This window comes from Oratosquilla oratoria, chromosome 7 (assembly GCF_046742065.1).
Source record: "Oratosquilla oratoria isolate Oo_2021 chromosome 7, ASM4674206v1, whole genome shotgun sequence".
Classification (NCBI taxonomy): Eukaryota; Metazoa; Arthropoda; class Malacostraca; order Stomatopoda; family Squillidae; genus Oratosquilla; species Oratosquilla oratoria.
The window spans coordinates 35,208,537-35,227,553 of record NC_134783.1 but is presented as its reverse complement, the minus strand read 5'-3'; the positions used below and the strand labels follow the sequence as shown (position 1 = coordinate 35,227,553).

General features: G+C 41.3%; 1 protein-coding gene across 1 annotated transcript; it reads left to right on the top strand.

The window, feature by feature from the left end:
• Nucleotides 1-5,213: 5,213 nt before the first annotated feature.
• Nucleotides 5,214-16,124, top strand: LOC143027060 (septin-2-like; the record flags this gene model as incomplete). The annotated part of the gene is given in 7 exon segments (XM_076187955.1): nt 5,214-5,356; nt 6,192-6,385; nt 7,711-7,900; nt 9,073-9,187; nt 11,780-11,907; nt 12,024-12,197; nt 14,169-16,124. Coding segments are annotated over 7 exon segments (1,124 nt in total), but the record flags the coding sequence as incomplete, so codon positions are not given.
• Nucleotides 16,125-19,017: the final 2,893 nt, after the last annotated feature.

The window sequence follows — 19,017 nt, the reverse complement described above, 5'->3', positions numbered from 1 at the left end:
CATGCCTTTTGACTTGGCTACCTCCCTGTTAAGGGGGGGAAAGCCCTTGGTGTATAGATAAATCTATATTTGTACATACATATACCAAGGGCTTTTTCCCTCTTACAAGGGAGGTAGCCTAAGTTAAAGGCATAAATCCACTCCCACCCATTTCATCCCTACATACTCCACTATTATTCACCACCCCCTCCCTCACTCTTTTCTTGGCTCCTCATGGATGACTGGTCATCCCTGCATCTCGCCCACTGCCCTGAGTCAGAAGCAATGCAGCAAGACACAGCACATCCACAGCAAGGCTGCTTCATTTAATCAGCACCCCCCCCCCTCCTTATGCAGAAAAAGATATGGGGAGAAATCCCTTTGGCCTGTGTCAAAACATCATTCACACATACTCCCTCTCCTTCCCCCACCCCACTCCCTTTCATGCATCACCAGCATCATCCACACACAACCATTCTCCACTCACCCTTATCTTCTGTCTTCTCCCTTCCTTCCTCAACAGACATTCTCATCTTTCCCAATACCCCTTTTACCCCCATCCATTCATCCATCCATCCATCACATCCTTGGTTGCACCCTCATGTTCCTCCCTCCATCACTGTCTTCCACACCTCTTTTATAATCTTTCTTCACTCTTTTATCAGACCTATCTCCCAATTCCCTATCCACCCCCACCTCATTCCTCACTCTATCCAGAATAGTAACCCCTACCATACTTCTCAGGCATTTAATCTCAAACAGATTTAAACTCTTCCTCTCTTATGTTCCATGTTTCTGCCCCATACAGTGCTGTTGGCACAATCACCCCTTCATACAATCTCTTAGCATCCATACTTAAATGTCTATTTCTAGCATTTGTTAATCACCTGAGGCATTTAATCGCTTCTCTCAGTCTATATTCTACCTCAACCTCCACTCACCCCTTTACCGCCACATTCCCCCCAAAGTATCTTAAGCTATCCACTTCCTTAAGTCTCCCTTAATACTCACTTCCAATTTGCTGCCATATTCTCCCCTTGTATATCTCATCACCTTACCTTTACCCACATTTATCTTCAGCTTCCTTCTTTCACACACCTTCCCAAACTCCATCACTAACTTCCTTAAACTCTCCTCTGATCCTACTACAAATGCAGTATCGACAGCAAACAACAACTGGCTTATCTCTCAATTTTCTCCATTATCCATGCATTTACCTCTCGCACCATCCTGTCCATGTATGAATTGAACAACCATGGCAACATGTCACATCCCTGACAAAGTCACACCTTTACTGCAAACCACTCACTCAAATCCCACTTTCTAATTCTAACACAGGCTCTACTACTCTCGTAAAAACTCTTGACTGCTCCTAACAGCTTTCTTCTCATCCCATATATCTGCAATACTTCCCACAGTGCCTTCCTGTCTATTCTGTCATAAATCTTCTCCAAATCCATAAAGACCCAAAAAACATCCATGCCTTTTCCTAAACCTTTCTCACATATCTGCCTTACCACAAAAATCTGGTCCACACAACCTCTACCTGTCCTAAACCCATACTGTACTTCACCAATTACTCCCTCTGTTCCTCTCCTAATCCTCTCAATCAAATCCGTCCCATAAGCCTTCCCAACTACATCAACAAATTGATCCCTCTAAAACTACTATAACTATGCTTGTCCCCTTTTCCCTTGTAAAGGGGAACTATACAGGCACTCCTACAGTCCTCTGTCACTCTACCCTGTTTTAGACAAACATTAAACAACTTCACCAGCCAGTCCACCATCACTGTACCTCCCTTTTTTAGACACTCCACATGACACCTATCCATGTGCCTTACCTGCTCTCATCATTTTAATAACTACTTTCACCTCATCTTTTCTTCGCCTTCATTTTCTTCATTCATAACTCATTTTCTAAGCACTTCTCACTGCAACTACCTTTCCCTCCCTAGCCTCCTTCACATTTAGCAACTCTCAAAAAAACTCTGCCCATCTTCTTACTGCCATCTCTTCTATTATCATCTCTCTATCTACACCTTTTAGCTTTTCCTCTCTACCTGGTTTGCTTCCCCTTCCTCTCTTAATATCCCTCCGAAAAATCTGTATTACTTTAAAAAAATTCCTGTCATACTCTTACCCCTATTTCACATCTGCTCTCCTCTTTGCCGCCTTCATCTTATGCTTTACTTCTCTTCCCTTTTCTTTGTACCTCTCATATGATTCTCTCATCAAATATTGCTACCAATCTGTGAATGCTCATTTCTTCTCCTCAACAACCTTCATTGCTTCATCATACCACCACTCACTACCCTTCTATTTCCTCCTGTCTGCCTTGTTCCACACACCATCTTTGCACACCTTGTGACTCCCTCCTTGAAACATCCCCATTCCTTCTCCACTCCTAGTTCAACTCTATCCTTCACTCCCTCCCACTGTTCTCTCAGTTTCTTCTCGCACACCTTTTCTTTCTTATTTAAGCAGTAGTAGTAGAGCGTGTGTTAGGATTAGAAATGGTTTGAGGTAAAGATGGGACTTCGTCAGCGATGTCTTATGTCACCCTGGCTGTTCAATCTTTACATGGATGGGGTGGTGCGAGAGGTGAATGCAAGGGTAGTGGGTCAGGGGTTGGAGATGGTTAAAGAAAATGGAGAAAAGTGGGAGGTGAGCCAGTTGTTGTTTGCTGACAACACTGCACTTGTGGCAGGATCAGAGGAGGGATTGAGGAAGTTAGTGACAGAGTTTGAGAAGGTGTGTGAAAGAAGGAAGCTAAAGATAAATGTGGGCAAAAGTAAGGTGATGAGATGTACAAGGGGAGAGAGTGACAGCAGGCTGGAAGTGAGCATTAACCTCTTCACTCCGGGGCACATCACACGTCTGGCAGCATTAGCTGCCCAACGTGCGATATTGCGTCATAATAATCCCATTATAAGAAATAAAGTCAGTGCTCAATCGTTCGTTCTCTTTCACCCGTGAATTTTGATAACCATAGAAAATATGATGAAGCCAGTTTAGAGAGAATGGAGGTTACATAGGTACGACTACAATAAATATAATCAAGACGCCAACGTCGGCATCATCGCATACCCACTTGCTCCTCATGACGCCTACGTAGGCGTCACCGTATGGAAGTGGTTAAAGGTGAAAGACTGGAGGAAGTGGATAGTTTTAGATACTTGGGTGGGAATGTGGCAGGAAAGGGAGGAGTGGGGGTGGAGGTAGAATGTAGATTGAGAGAAGCGAGTAAATGCCTTGGTGGATTAAAAAGTGTAATGAGAAATAGACATCTGGGAGTGGATGCTATGAGGAGGCAATATGAAGGAGTGATTGTGCCAACAGCACTGTATGGGGCAGAAACATGGAACATGAGAGAGGAAGAGAGAAGGAGTTTGAATGTGTTTGAGATGAAATGTCTGAGAAGTATGATAGGGGTTACTAGGCTAGATAAGAGTGAGAAATGAGGAGGTGAGGAGGAGAACAGGGGTGGAAAGGGAGCTGGGAGATAGGGTTGAAGAAAGAGTATTGGGATGGTTTGGACACATGGAAAGAATGAGTGGAGAAAGATTAGTAAAAGAAGTGTGAAAGGCAGAAGTGGAAGGAGTGAATATGAGGGGGCATCCTAGAATGAGATGGATGGATGGGGTGAAAGGGGCATTACAAAAGAGAGGAATGTCTGTTGAGGAAGGACGGGAGAGGACAGAAGATAGGGGTGAATGGAGAGGGGTTGTGTATAGATGATGTTGTGAAGCATGAGGGGGGAGTGGGTGGGGGATGGGGGGTGAAGAATATGTATAAGAAAAAAAATGGATGCAGCCCGAAGGGATTTCTCCCCGTCTTCTCCTTTTCTGCATGGGGGGACGGAGAGGGGGTTGTCGCCAAATTTATGAAACTGCCTTGCTGTGGATGTGCTGTGTCTTACGACATTGCTTCTAACCCAGGGCAGTGGACAGGATGCAGGGATGACCCATCATCCAGGAGGTGCCAAAATAAGCGGGAAGGAGGAGGGTGGAAGAGAGTGGAATATATAGGAAATGGAATGTGTGGAAGTGTTTTCTATGCCTTTTTCTTTTTTGGCTACCCCCGTGTAAGGGGGAAAAAGCCTTTGGTATATGTATGTATGTACCTCCCTAACTTCTGTCCTTTTCCTCTTTCTTCATGTATCTTTCACCAAAAAATTATTAGATATTCCCCCACTCCTTCCCTAAAACTCTTCCTACTCCTCTTGGTTTCCACTATAAGCCTTATCTACCATCCTTCCATCCACCACCCTCTCCTATGTATACTTATGTTTGACTTTCTTCCTAAACACAGTATTTGCAATCATAACTCTCTTTCTAGATATACCTCCACCATCAATGCTCCACTACGATTTTGTCCTGGCACTCCACACTTCCCAACCACTCCGTCTATTGGTTAGTCTCCTACCCTAGCATTGAGATCTCCCAATACCAGTACATTGAGATTTCTCCCTAAACCCTCTATGCATTCATTTAAATCTATCCAAAAAGCCTCACTTTCCTGTACACTCTTCTCACTACCAGGTCCATATTCATTTATAAGCCCCACATCTCCCCAGCCTCACTTTAATCCACATTAACCTTGAAGAGACCGCCTTCCACTCCACATGCTTATAGGTGCCTCTTCACTTGCTATTATAGCCACCTTTCCTCTCCCTCCTCCTCTTCACTCTTGACACCCTCTCACCACCACCACCGCTGGATTACCCCTTCATGTACCAAACTTTGTTCAGTATATGAGGGAGAAGTTTGGTATACTGCTCACTACCACCACCACCTACTAGTTCGCTCCCTCACTCACTCCCTCACCACCAGAGACTGAACATTCCACCACACATACCTTTGTTTGATGTAATAGATGGGTGTGGCCAGTAGGCTATATTAAGGTCAATAAATCCGAAAATTGCTATAAAGGGGTTCATAATAAAGAGGGTTTACTGTATAAGGTGTAGGGCTGTATTCTCTCACTCTCATTCTAGTTTCTGTATTGTACCATGCAATCTATGTTACCTAGTTTATCCAGCCATACAGAAATATTTTCTTATGGTTGGCAGGAAGTGATGTATTACACAAGTTTAATATATAATGTGCTTGAACCCCCACCTCAAATATGAGGTATTGACTGCATAATTTTTATAGTGTGCTATGTAAAAACCCTTGTGGCACTTTGGGAATAACATGTATGAAAAATTCATTGGTCTTCCTTTGTATGCAGGCGAGACAGGGATGGGCAAATCAACACTCATGGATACCCTCTTCAACACCAGCTTCGAGTCAACTGCTGCACCTCACAGTCTCCCCTCAGTCAAACTAAAGTCACATACATACGAACTTCAGGAATCCAATGTTCGCCTTAAGGTTAGCACAGCTTGAACTGTTGTGAACAGTGTAGTAAGGTGATATGATTACAAGGGTGGCATTGAGTTGGAAGTAATGTCTTAAAGGAGACAGGTTAGAGAAAATGGATGATTGTGCCTATTACACTGCATAGGGCAGAGATTTAGAATATAAGGGAAGCAGAAATTATAGTGTGAGATGTATCATTACAAGGATGGATAGAGTGAAAATGAGGCAGTGAGGTGGAGAATTGGGGTAGAGAGGGAGCCGGGAAATAGGTTTCATCAAAGATGGTTTGGACATACGGGAAAAAAATGAGTGAAAAAAGACTAGCACAGAAAGTGTGGAAAGCAGAAGTGGATAAAGTGAACTTGAGGGAGCAACCAAGAATGGGATAGATGGATAGAATATAGGGGCCCTTGGGTGAAGTTGGAATGTCTGTTGACCAAGGAAGGGAAATAGATGTAAGTAGAGTGTTTACTTATGAGGGGACAAGGAGGAAGGGTTGCCATGAAGCAGGGAAGGATAAACCAGCTTTGGCTGTCAGGCCCCTCTGTGGAGGTGTTGTGTCTTGTCACACTGCTTCTGACCCAGGCAGTGGGCATGGGGCAAGGATGGTCCTACCTTCACAAAGCTATGATTTTTAAAAGGGATACAAATGGGTGTGAGATTGGTGGAGGTTGGGTGCATGTCTTGTCTGGCTACCTCTCCTATAAGGGGGAAGAGGCTTATTGGTACATGAATAACCAGACTTATATACATACTTGTATATATATATATCCTACCATGTTGATTGTTGATATAGTAAGTACTACCACTTTCCTCGTTTATTTATTTATTTCTCTTTCTTTTTTAGCTTACCATCTGCGACACAGTTGGTTATGGCGACCAAATAAACAAGGAAGACAGCTTTACAGCCATTGTAGATTATATTGACAGACAATTTGATGACTTTCTTCAAGAGGAGCTTAAAGTCAAGAGATCACTTTCTACTTACCATGATTCACGCATTCATGCCTGCTTATATTTCATTTGCCCCACTGGCCATGGGTAAGTTAATATACTGTTTTTGATTGTATTGGTAATATAAAAAGGAGTGATTATGCCTATAAAACTATGGGTCAGAAACTTGAAATTTAAGGGAGGCAGAAAGGATGACTTTAAATGTTTGAGAAGTATGGTGGATGTTATGAAGGTGATTGAGAAATGAAGAGAGTTGGGGATGGGAAGGGAGCTTGGAGATAGGGTAGATGAAAGAATATTGGGATGGTTTGGGTACATGGAATGAATAAGTGAAGAAAGACGAACAAAAAGAGTGTGGAGGGCAGAGGTAGATGCATTGACCTTGAATAGAAAACCAAGAATGATATGGATGGATATGGTGCAAGGGGCTTTGAGTAAAAGGGGAATGTTGAGCTTAGAAGGGAGAGGGCAAAAGATAGGTGTGAGTGTAGAAAGGTTATGAGTGGAAAATAAATTGACACAGCCTGAAGAGTTTTCTACTTATCTTCTCTATTGTTGCATGAGGAGGGAAGGTTAATGTGCAAATGAAGCAGAAAGCCTTGCTGTTGATGAGTTTTCTTGCTACATTGCCTCTGACCCAGGCAGTGGGCAGGGGAAAGGGATGACCCTTGATCCGCAACGAGCTAAAATGAAAGGGAATTGATTGATTGATGGGAATAGGATGGATGGAGATGGGTGTATGCCTTGGCTGGGTCCTTATCCTCTTCACTCCGGGGCACATCGCACATCTGGCAGCATTAGCTGCCAGGCGTGCGATGTTGCGTCATAATAATCACATTATAAAAAATAAAGTCACTGCTCAATCGCTCGTTCTCTTTCACCCGTGAATTTTGATAACCATAGAAAATATGATGAAGCCAGTTTAGAGAGAATGAGGGTCACGCAGGTACGACTACAATAAATATAATCAAGACGCCGACGTCGGCATCATCGCGTACCCACTTGCTCCTCATGACGCCTACATAGGCGTCACCATATGGAAGTGGTTATAGGGGGAAAGAAGCCTATTGGTATATAGATAGGTAAGGTTGGAAGATGTTGGAATTATCACTTAATCTCTTGAGCAATGTAATAATGCACAACTGGTTTTAGCAACCATTAGCTGTGGGGCCATTATTGTACTGAAGGGAGTAGAACACAACTCTGAGAATTATAAGGCTCCTTGCAGTTTTGGGTCTGGCTGAGGTCTGACAATTTTATTCAGCTTAGATGTGAAAAAGCAAAGAATAAAATTTTCAGTCATCATATCTGCTGTAATATTAAGTTAGTAGTCGTGTTAATTACTTTCATATGATATGAAGTGCCTGTCTGTTTTCTGCTTTATTATCTGATAATTTTGTTTTATTTTGCAGCCTGAAGAGTATTGATTTGGTGTGCATGAAAAAGTTGGACTCGAAAGTAAACATCATCCCGATTATTGCAAAGGCTGACACCATCTCTAAGGCTGAGCTGAGTAAATTCAAAGCCAAAATCATTCAAGAGGTTAAGGCTAATGGCATCCAGATTTATCAGTTTCCCACTGATGACGACACAATGGTTAAGGTGAATTCCTTCAATTTGCTTGTGATAGGTTTAAAGTCTATAGGTAATTTGGTATTCAAACTTGATCCATTCCAAGCTGTTTGAATTGTAAACTGTAAGAATATCTAAAGAAATGCCATGTGAGAACTGCCTTTGTTAGTAATACTTCACTTGTTACAGCTTTATCAAGTACTTGATAAAGCTGTAACAAGCAGAATGTCATATTAATAAAGGCTCTGTCCTCATGAAGGAGTGGAGGTGTAGGTAGAATGTAGATTGAGAGAAGCAAGTAAATGCCTTGGGGGATTAAAAAGTGTAATGAGAAATAGATATTTGGGAATGGATGCTAAGAGGAGATTGTATGAAAGAGTGATTGTGCCAACAGCACTGTATGGGGCAGAAACATGGAACATAAGAGAGGAAGAGTTTGAATGCATTTGAGATGAAATGCCTGAGGTGTATGGTAGGGGGTTACTAAATTGGATAGTGTGAGAAACGAGGTGAGGAGAGTCGGGCTGGAAAGGGAGTAGGGAGATAGGGTTGATGAAAGAGCATTGGGATGGTTTGAACACATGGAAAGAATGAGTGAAGAATAGTAAAAGGTGTGGAAGGCAGAGGTAGAAGGAGTGAACATGAGAGGGCAACCCAGGATGATATGGATGAGGTAAAAGGGGAATGTCTGTTGAGGAAAGAAGGGAGAAGACAGAAGATAGGTGTGAGTGGAGAATGGTTGTGTAAGGATGATGCTGTGATGCATGGTAGGGAGTGGGTGGGGGAAAGGGTGGTTTGGGAGTAAGTGTCAATGATATTTTGATGCAGCCTGAAGGGATTTTTCCTCGTCTTCTCTTTTTCTGAATTAGGGGATGGAGGGGGGGGTTGCCAATTAAATGAAGTGGCCTTGCTGTGGATGTACAATATCTTGTTACATTGCTCCTGACCCAGGGTAGTGGGCGAGATGTAGGGATGACCCGTCATCCAGGAGGAGCCAAGATAAGAGGGAGGGAGAGGTTGTAAATGGGAGTAGAGTATGTGGGGTTGAAATGGGTGGGAGTGGATTTTATGCCTTTTTTTTTTTTTTTTTTTTTTTTGCTACCTCTCTTGTAAGGGGGGGAAAAACTGTTGGTATATGTATGTATATAATCATGAATTTCACAGTTTATGATATGTCCTTACTAATTCCTGTATTTGGACAGGTGAATAGTGAAATGAACACACAGATACCATTTGCAGTGGTGGGCAGCACTGACTTTGTAAGAGTGGGCAACAAGATGGTTAGAGCCAGGCAGTACCCCTGGGGCACTGTACAAGGTAGGTTGGAAGCAGTGTATGTCTGATATGGGGGTCATGAACCAATCAATCAGTCTCTTTTGCAGAAGACCCACAGCTTTCAGCTGGTAGCAACCTTTGGGTGAGTCCATAAGTCACTCAATGAAGATGTATTTCGGTAGCTATAATATGTTTAGGTCTTTAAACATGTGATAGCTACTGAAAGCACATGAGGCTGTATGTGTTTGGATTCAAAATAAGATGCCATAAAAGTGCAGTGCATATACTTTGTTGTACATGCACTTGTTGTGTGTAGATGTGGGCTAAATGTAGTTTTGATGTACATAGAACTTTGTTGAATAATAGTTGCATCTTTTGTTTTTTTCATGTCTTGATTAATACTTGCTCATTCCCTTCATCTCCCACTTTATCCTCACTTTTCTTTTTAAATAAATTCATAGCCATGATGTCAAACCTACTCTCTTCCATCATCCACATCTGTCAGGAATGTAGGGGACGTGATGCTTGCTGAAAGCAAACTCTGGAATTTTTTTTTACATATACCAAAGGCTTTTTTCTCCCTTATAAGGGAGGTAGCCAAAAAAGAAAGGCATAAAAACCACTCCCACCCATTCCATCCCTATCACACTCCACTCCCCTCCACCCTCTTCCCTCCCACTTATCTTGGCACCTCCTGGATGACGGGTCATCCCTGCATCCTGTTCACTACCCTGGGTCAAAAGCAGTGTTGCAAGACACAGCACATCCACAGCAAGGCCGCTTCATTAAATCAGCGACCCCCCACCCCCTCTCCGTCCCCACGTGTAGAAAAGGAGAAGATAGGGCTGCATCAAATTTTTCTCACACATACTCCCTCACTGGGGTATTTGTTACAGTCAGTATTTTAGGGACTTGGGAGCACTTTACAGACCAAAGCCACACATCATTCATTAGTGTTAGAAAAAAATTCTAATCAGTAGATGAATAATAGGTTGCATTTTTACTGTTGCAGCCCCTTCTTTCTGACACCTTTAATCCATGTTTTTCCATTCCCAGGTCTCCTTTTCTTTTTCCTATGTACCCAGTGTTGGTGGCAGGTGGGGGGGTTACAGATGCTGCCACTGTGTTCCTGTACATGTTGTAGGTGATTAAATGGAATGAGAGAGAAGAGACTAGGAATTGGCCCCCTCCCTTTTTTCTTCTCTTATGAAGAGTCAAGGCTTGAAAGGAAGACTCCAGTCAGAACCTTGGCTTTTATAGTTGAGTCTTTGAATGTGCAAGGGTGTGGGACAAGTGAGAACAAAACAGGAGATTGGTAGTATGCTTGTGAGAATAAAGATGGATGTTTTAGCACTGTGTGAAACTAAACTGAAAGGAAAGGAGAGTTTGAAGTTTGGGAGGTTGTCAGGAATGGAGAAAGGGCAAGAGAGAGAAGGGGTCACTGCTAAGTGATGATATGTGTGTAGTTGAATGGAAGGAGAATTTATTAAAGGTAATGATTATGAAAATGAGAATAGGTTGAGAGGTATGGGTGTTTGTCAGTGCATATACCAGGAAGGAATGAAAGCAAGAAGAGAAAACTGATAGTGAACACAAAGAAGAACGATGTCTATCTATATATCAGAGTTTTCCCCCTTATGAGGGAGGTAGCCAAGTCAAAGGCACGTATCTACTCCCACCCATCCCACTCCCATCCACCACCCTTTCACACCTTTTATCTTATCTCCTCATGGATGACATTACATCCACAGCATGGTCACTTCACTTAATCGGTGACCCCCCCCCTCTCCTTCTCGTCATGCAGAAAAAGAGAAGATGGAGAGAAGTCTCGTTGGGCTGTGTCAAAATATTATTCGCACATAAGCACCCCCATCCTCCACCCTTCCTTTCCTTGCATAACAGTATCATCTTTACACAGTCACTCTCCACTTGACTCCATCTCTTGACCCTCCACTCAACTTGCCCTTCCCCCTCACCCCATCCTTCCACTCCACCCTCAGTTGTCCCCTCAAATTCACTCCCTCCATCTCTGCCTTCCACACCTATTTTACTAGTCTTTCATCACTCACCATCCATATACCAATATACTATACTATCTATATACCAAGGGCTTTTTTCCCCCTCACAAGAGAGGTAGCCTAGTCAAAAGGCAATTACTCTTGCCCATTCCACTCCCCTCCACCACCCTTTCCTCCCTCTAATCGTACCTCCTCATGGATGATTGGTCATCCCTGTATCCCGCACACTGCCCAGGGTAAGAAGCAGTGCAGCAAGACACAGTACAACCAAAGCAAGACAGATGTACATAAATATATATGGGCCCTTTCTTCTTTTTCTTCCTCTTCTGTCTCCTTGTTCCCCTTTTCCTCATCCTTATCCATATTCCCTTTCTCTCCTTGTCTTTCACTGCCAGCCAGCCACCCCCCCACCCCCGCCAGCTGGTAACAAAGAAGCAGGTCTACACAAATGGAGCAGGCACCAGTCCAATATTTCATTCTAGAGAGATCTATATGGGAGGGCCCCAAGGACTCTTTTTTTTAAGTTGTATGTGACCAGCCTACTGATAATAGGTTTTCAGTTGCTCTGTTATCTTGTATTTATGTGTATCCTTATACATGAACTTTCTTCTTGCAGTGGAAAATGAGGCCCATTGTGATTTTACCAAGTTACGAGAGATGTTGATACGTACCAACATGGAAGATATGCGGGAGGTGACTCATTCCAGACACTATGAGCTTTATAGGAAGAAGGTCTTGGAACAGGTAAAGAACATTTGAGTTGTATTGATGTTGTAAACCAGATTGAAGAGTTGTATTGATATTGTCATTCACAAAAGTAAAACATAAAGTTGACCCATAGTCATTCCTCTTTTTATCAGATGGGTTTTATGGATGTTGGAGAGGACAATCAGCCCATCAGCTTCCAGCAAACATTTGAACAAAAAAGGGTTGAACATCGAGAAGCCTTGCAACGGAAAGAGGATGAAATGCGCCAAACCTTTGTTCTCAGGGTCAAAGAAAAGGAAACTGAATTGAAGGAGGTAGAAAAACAGGTAAGTATCTATATTAGACTGGAGGAAAGTGTGATTAGGTCCAAATGATAAAGAATTTTGCAAAAATTACAAGGACTGTAGTTGTAGACTTAGTGAGTTTGACCATGAGACGAGTATGGGGAAGGTATGTAAATCCAGTGAAGAGCTTTTAATGGAGTTCTGCAGCTTTTGTGATAGTGGGAAATCAAGTAAGTGTTAGTTTCCAGCCAGGGTGTGTAATGTAACCAAGCCTGTTTAAACTGTGTGTGTGAATGGTGTGATGAGAGAGAAGTGGGTTTGTAGAGCGAGTTTGGAGGAGATTGGGAAAGAGGGGATAATAAACCGGCTAGTATGTATATTATACAGGGGGGAGCTATGCTTGTAGTGACCTGTCTTTGTATCTCTCAGCATCTAGTTTGTTCTTAATTTTTTTTTTTTTTTTTTTTTTTTTTTTTTTCCTCCATTTTTGTAGTTTTGTGAATTTGGTAAGATTTGTTGGAGGAGAAAACAATGTATCAGAGAGTAAGATAATGGTTGCACTTAAATTGTAATGATAATGAACATGACTAAAAACCTGCAACTTCACAGTGGCTGGCAATGGTTCACAGGCCTTTCTGCAGATTTCTCAGAAAGAAACGTACTGTTGTATGGTACTTGGGTGTGAATGTGGCAGGAAAGGGTGGAGTGAAGGTGGAGGTAGAATGTAGATTGAGAGAAGTGAGTAAATGCCTTGGTGGATTAAAAAGTGTAATGAGGAATAGACATTTGGGAATGGATGCTAAGAGGAGAATGTATGAAGGAGCAGAAACATGGAACATAAGAGAGGAAGAGAGAAGGAGTTTGAATGTGTTTGAGATGGTGTCTGAGAGGTATGATGGGGGCCACTAGGCTGGATAGTGAGAAATGAGGAGGTGAGGAGGAAAACGGGGGTGGTAAGGGAGATGGGAGATGGGGTGGATGAAAGAGTATTGGGATGGTTTGGACACATGGAAAGAATGAGTGAAGAAAGACTAGTAAAAGAGGAATGGAAGCCAGATGTGGAGGGAGTGAACATCAGGGGGTGACCTAGGATGAGATGGATGGATGGGGTGAAAGGGGCTTTGGGGAAGAAGGGAATGTCTGTTGAGGAAGGATGGGAGAGGACAGAAGACGGGTGAATGGAGAATGGTTGTATATGGATGATGATGTGATGCATGAGGTGGAATGGGTGGGGGGTGAAGTAGTATGTGTGAGAAAAATTTGACACAGCCCAAAGGGATTTCTCCCCACCTTCTCCTTTTCTGCATAAGGGGACAGAGAGAGGGGGTCGCCAATTTAATGAAGCGGCCCTGCTGTGGATGTGCTGTGTCTTGCGACATTGCTTCTGACCCAGGGCACTGGACAAGATGCAAGGATGAACCGTCATCCAGGAAGTGCCAAGATAAGAGGGAGGGTAGATGATGGAGGGGAGTGGAGTGTATTAGGGATGGAATGGGTGGGAATGGTTTTTATGCCTTTGTTTTTTTGGCTACCTCCCTTGTAAGGGGTGAAAAGCCTTTGGTATATGTATGTACTGTCATAGTGCTGGATGGTGATTTGAATGTAATAACAAGCATAGTTCCTTTCCTGTATGCTACAGTTAGGTAAATACATAATTTTGCCTGACTTGAGCATCATTACTTCAGTGAAAAGTCAGGGAGATGCTTCAGGGTTGCATAGTAGTGGATGCGTTTGTAGTGAAGGCATCCCATGTTAAATTCTAATGCTTCAAAAAGTTCTTCATAAAGAGGCACTACCCTAGTTCTCACTGAGAGGGGAATTTAATTATGTTAATCACAACTTTATGGATGGAGATGACAGGTGGTCATGGATATGGATCTGCCTAGTGTAGGCCTTATGGTCTCTTGCAGTCTCCTTCATTCTTATGTTGTCCTTATGTTCTTATCGTACACCCTAATGAATTCTCTATCTTTTTACTGCATGTACTTATGTTTCTCTTTTACATTTCTGCAGCTTTACACCAAATATGACCAGCTGAAACGAGATCATGCTGAAGAGAAGAAGCGTTATGAGGATCGCAAAAAAGTTCTGGATGAAGAAAAGGCAGAGTTCCAAAAGAGGCGCACACAGATTTCTCAGCAGCATCTATCATCCCATCATACACTAACATTAGGGAAGAAGCAGAAGAAGTAAAGGCTGAAGCAGTGAAGGAATTGATGGATTAAAAAATGAAATATTTTAGGAATCTCAGATGGTGTTGCAGGTTTCCACAAAGATATTTCCAGCATAATATTGTTTAGAGATCCCATTACTAAAGGGGCATAAGTGCCATAAACCATTTTGAGCACAAAATGTTGAATGCTGGAGTACTACAGGTAACAATGTCATTATGGTGGTGTTAATCTTGTATCCCACCTTAAGGTACTCAGCAAATGTGAAGAATCATAAGGTTTGTAAAAAAAAAGAGAGGTTTACAGATACATAAAAGTCCTAAGTGTATTGGATGCTTAAAACTTCCCATATAGTGAGTTACGTGTACACCATAAAAAAAAAATCCAGAATGAGGCAAGCATCCTTAACTCTATTATTAATGTGTTCCTTAGATTTTTGTGTTCTTGAGCTTAAGATTATTCTATTAAGCTCTGGGGGTATCCTCTCCCCTCCATTAAAGGGAAGTCCATTCAACATGGAGATAACCTTTGAATGAGCTATTTAGTTTTCAAGTATTTTTCTAGCTCTCATTAGACAATTGTCCAGTGCTAGTTACCATGGTCCCTAATTTCACACAAATAGTGCACTTCTTCCCCTTTGGTAATGGGCTAATTATATTAGAGAGATTTTATATTTCATTGATTGGATGAGAAAAGGCAGTTTCTATTCATGAGGGGTGAAAGTAAGAGTTGACATATCCAAGGTACAGTGGTTTGATTTACCAGATCAGACTCGGGCCTTTATTTTTTACCCAGGGAGAACTCGGTGTTGGCCGATTGTGGCAAGGGAACAAAGCCTTGTTTAATAGTTACCATAAGGGTATGACCAATTTGCTTAATGCCTTGGAAAAAAAATCTTCTTAATGAGTAATGTTTAACTGTTTTCTTTGAACACTTAGTTTTAATCAGTATATATTCATTGTATGGTAGATGAGTAATGGGAGTATGGAGCACATGTTGAATAAATGTAAGTACTACAAGAATGATTCTTGTTTAGTTCTGATAAGAATCCTGCTGAAGATGAAACATGACAAAAACAGTACCAAAGAAATCCTGTTTGTGGTGATGATGTAAATTCCTCTAGCTCCTTCAACCCATTGATTCCTGTTTGTCATTCTGCATTGTTTGATGGTACTTTAGTCCTTATGGGTCTTTGTAGTACACAAGAAAAATACAAAGAATATCCTGTGAAAATTTATTCATTTTTTTAATATGAATGAAACATGCTATAGTTACTTCCATAGCTCAGACTTATCCACATTAGCCCACAAATGTCTTCCTCCTCAACTTACTCGCTCTCCTTTCTTTCTATAATTATTTGCAGTTATAATGGATTACAGTGAGATGGCAAAATATTAGAATGGAATTGGATATAAAAAGAAATATAGTTTGAAGTTAAATGGGAATTAATAACATTCATTGATATATTTGTTTATGATTGTTGTATAACAAAAAATGTGGTTCAGATTTAGTATAAATGGGAGTACATATAAGGGATGCAAAAGCAGCTGTAGCATCCTGGGTTGAAGGAATTAATATATCTTGTTTAATGTTTTCATTTCTAATATATTCCCAATTATGAATCTAGTAATGCTAAAGACCTTGCCAGAAAGTTGTCATATGTACATTAACCATCCAATGTTTAAATGTAGTTTGTATTAAGTCATAGTGCATTTTTCGTAAGGCTATATGATTCATCTCGTAACCAAGGCTGGAAGTTGTTCAGCTGTTTCTAATGGACCAAAACAACATAACCACATCCTCTTGTTTCATTATTATTTCCTGTACTTTTAAATTTAACAGGCATTAAATTGTGAACTCCCATTAGACAAAAACCCCCTTTTGTCCACAATAATTGGCTTCATATTGATATATATACCAAAAGGTTTCTTCCCCCTTACAAAGGAAGTAGCCAGCCAGAGCATGTGTATATACTACAACCATGAATAATAAACAACGTAATTCGATGCATATAGCCCAAGCTCAAACAATACACAAGTTCAAATCTAAATACGATTAATGAGTATCAAGGATATAGATTAAGTTGAAACTACATGAATTTGAGGTTAGGTGTGATAAAAGAAAAAATTGGAAAATAGGAGACAGGACCCAATGAATGTTGATCCTTTCCTGTATACTACAATTTATGTTGACAACTTTTAAGAATTACATTTGACTGTATCCACAGCAAACTAACAAAAGAATAATAACTGGTTGCACTAGTATCACTAGAATGTTTACATTTGGAAAACCAAATCCTTTCCATAAGGCAGTGCTTGAGAACAATAAGTACACAGTTCTATGCAAGAGCTCTTGCACCTCCCTACCATTTGCCTTGCATGACAAATGCACCAAGAAAAAAGTAGTTGTTCAAAGTCTATAAAAATCTGTCTCCAGTAACATGCAATACATTGATACAAGAGTACCTAAACATTAAAGTCACAAAGTAAACTCTGCAATGCACTGCTATTCTCCCCCAGAAATCAACCCAGTCGAAAAATTGATCCCAAGACAAGCAAGACTGGTACTGGCATGTTTATGTTTAGGGCACCACTGCACTGAAACTACAAACTTGGACTCTGCCTTACAACAAACTCCAATTGTCCCAGATGCAACCACATACAGAAAATGGAGCACCTAAGGAACTGTCCTATGCCCTTTTCTTCAGACCAACATCTTCGAGTGGCTGGTTTCCTGCAAGAGTCTAATTTTATACATTCAGGGATTTCTCCCATCTCTTTTTTTCTGGATGAAGGGATGGAGAGGGGGGTCACTGATAAAATAAAACGGCCTTGCTGTGGATGTGCACTGTCTTGCTGCACTGCTTCTGACCCAAGGCAATGGGAGAGATGCAGGGATGGCCCATCATCCAGGAGGAGCCAAGAAAAGAGGAATGGGAGTGGAGTGGGTGGGGGAGAAGAAATATGCCTCTTGACTTTGGCTACCTCTCTTGTCGGGGGAAAAAAGCCTGTGGTATATGTATATATGTATTATATTGATTTTATATACCTGTGAATTCAAAACATACTTCTAAAGTTGACAGCATATCCATAAATGGACAAATGTCTTGCCACAATTGTTCTTTGCATGAGCACATTAAAAGTGTAGCCCTTTTTCAGTCACATGCTAACCATAGACCTGCCTTTGTCACAACTTCGTATAGAATTTTGTATGGACCTCAAATAATAAACATGACTTGCATCATTTCTTTTGTTCAGTACCTATATGCTGGTCATGTTTATAGGTAGGAAAATTGAAATCTTTATACTGGATGAGATACAAGATAAAAGTTACTTGTCACATCCACAGTGTTCTTTAGTCTTTACTTCTAGTAAGACAAGCAGTCACGAGGGATGCTTGATTTTGATACTGTAACCTTTTCTGGTGCCATGTCACAGTCCTTCTGGGGTGGGGGTTAGGTTCCTTCCTGCAGGATAGTTTCATGCTAATGTACCACATCCATAACACAAGCACAGCCAGCTGAATGAAAAATGGAACAATATTACTTGAACATCAAGAACCCACCACCATCATGGAACACATCCTTGCAAAATTGCGAACACATTCTGATCACAAAACAGGTACTCCAAGACCAAACTCCACACTCCTCTAGACACCCTACAGAGAAATCCCACCTACAAGCAAGACGCAGACTAGCACAACTACATGCAGACCGCCCACCACATCCAACTTTAGAAAAATACCAACACAGTATAGGTCAGGTCACAGAAGATACTGAACACATCCTGCATTGCTATATTGGTTAATGAGTTGGTTAAATCATAAAGTTAGTATTTTTTTCTGGAGGAGGGGGGGATGCTAAACTTTAGGACAATTGTTCAAGATGCACATCTCAGTATCAAAGTATTTGAACAAGTGGAAAATATTAAAAGGGTCCACTCCTTCCCCGAAAGAACTGCAGATATTGGCGCAGTATGTTGAATTTTGAAAGATTATGTTTAAAGTAACAGGAAAAAATTATATATATATATATATATATATATATATACACACACACACACATGGAAGGTACTTTGGGTACCTTGTGAAAATGAGGAACTCGAACAATCACTTGTCTCGCCTCTCAAGATGTATTGTTATGGATTGTAATTGGCTATCGTATTCTTGTGGACAATATCGCGTCGCTGTCGTGTGTTCCAAATTAATATATTTTGCTTGCAATAAATTAGTCAAGAGTTGGTAGGATGTTTATCTTTAAACCACGACCTAGTCACCGTGACTGTGAGGGATCAACCTCAGAACAACACCAAGTAAACCAAGTACTTGTACGTGGGAGACAAAAGTATGACTACAACCTGTGGTTATTCCGCGACACCACGTAATGGCAGCTACTTTTGCGATTCTCTACTCCCTCCACCGAAACTGTTTTGTAATAAGTATGAAACGAGTTAAGCCTATTTACTGCAGTTTGTGGACAGGGCTCTAACAGTATCAAATATAATGGAGAACATTCATGGCGAATAAATAAGATTCAATCCTGATTGGGCTCGAGGTAGAAATTTATTGATGACAGTTCTCCCAAAGTAATGAGCGACACAAACCTTCCTACTATATATCAGAATGAATTATTTATAACGTGTCGACAAATTAAAACCAATGAAACACAAATTATTGGAATTGTATTGAATAAT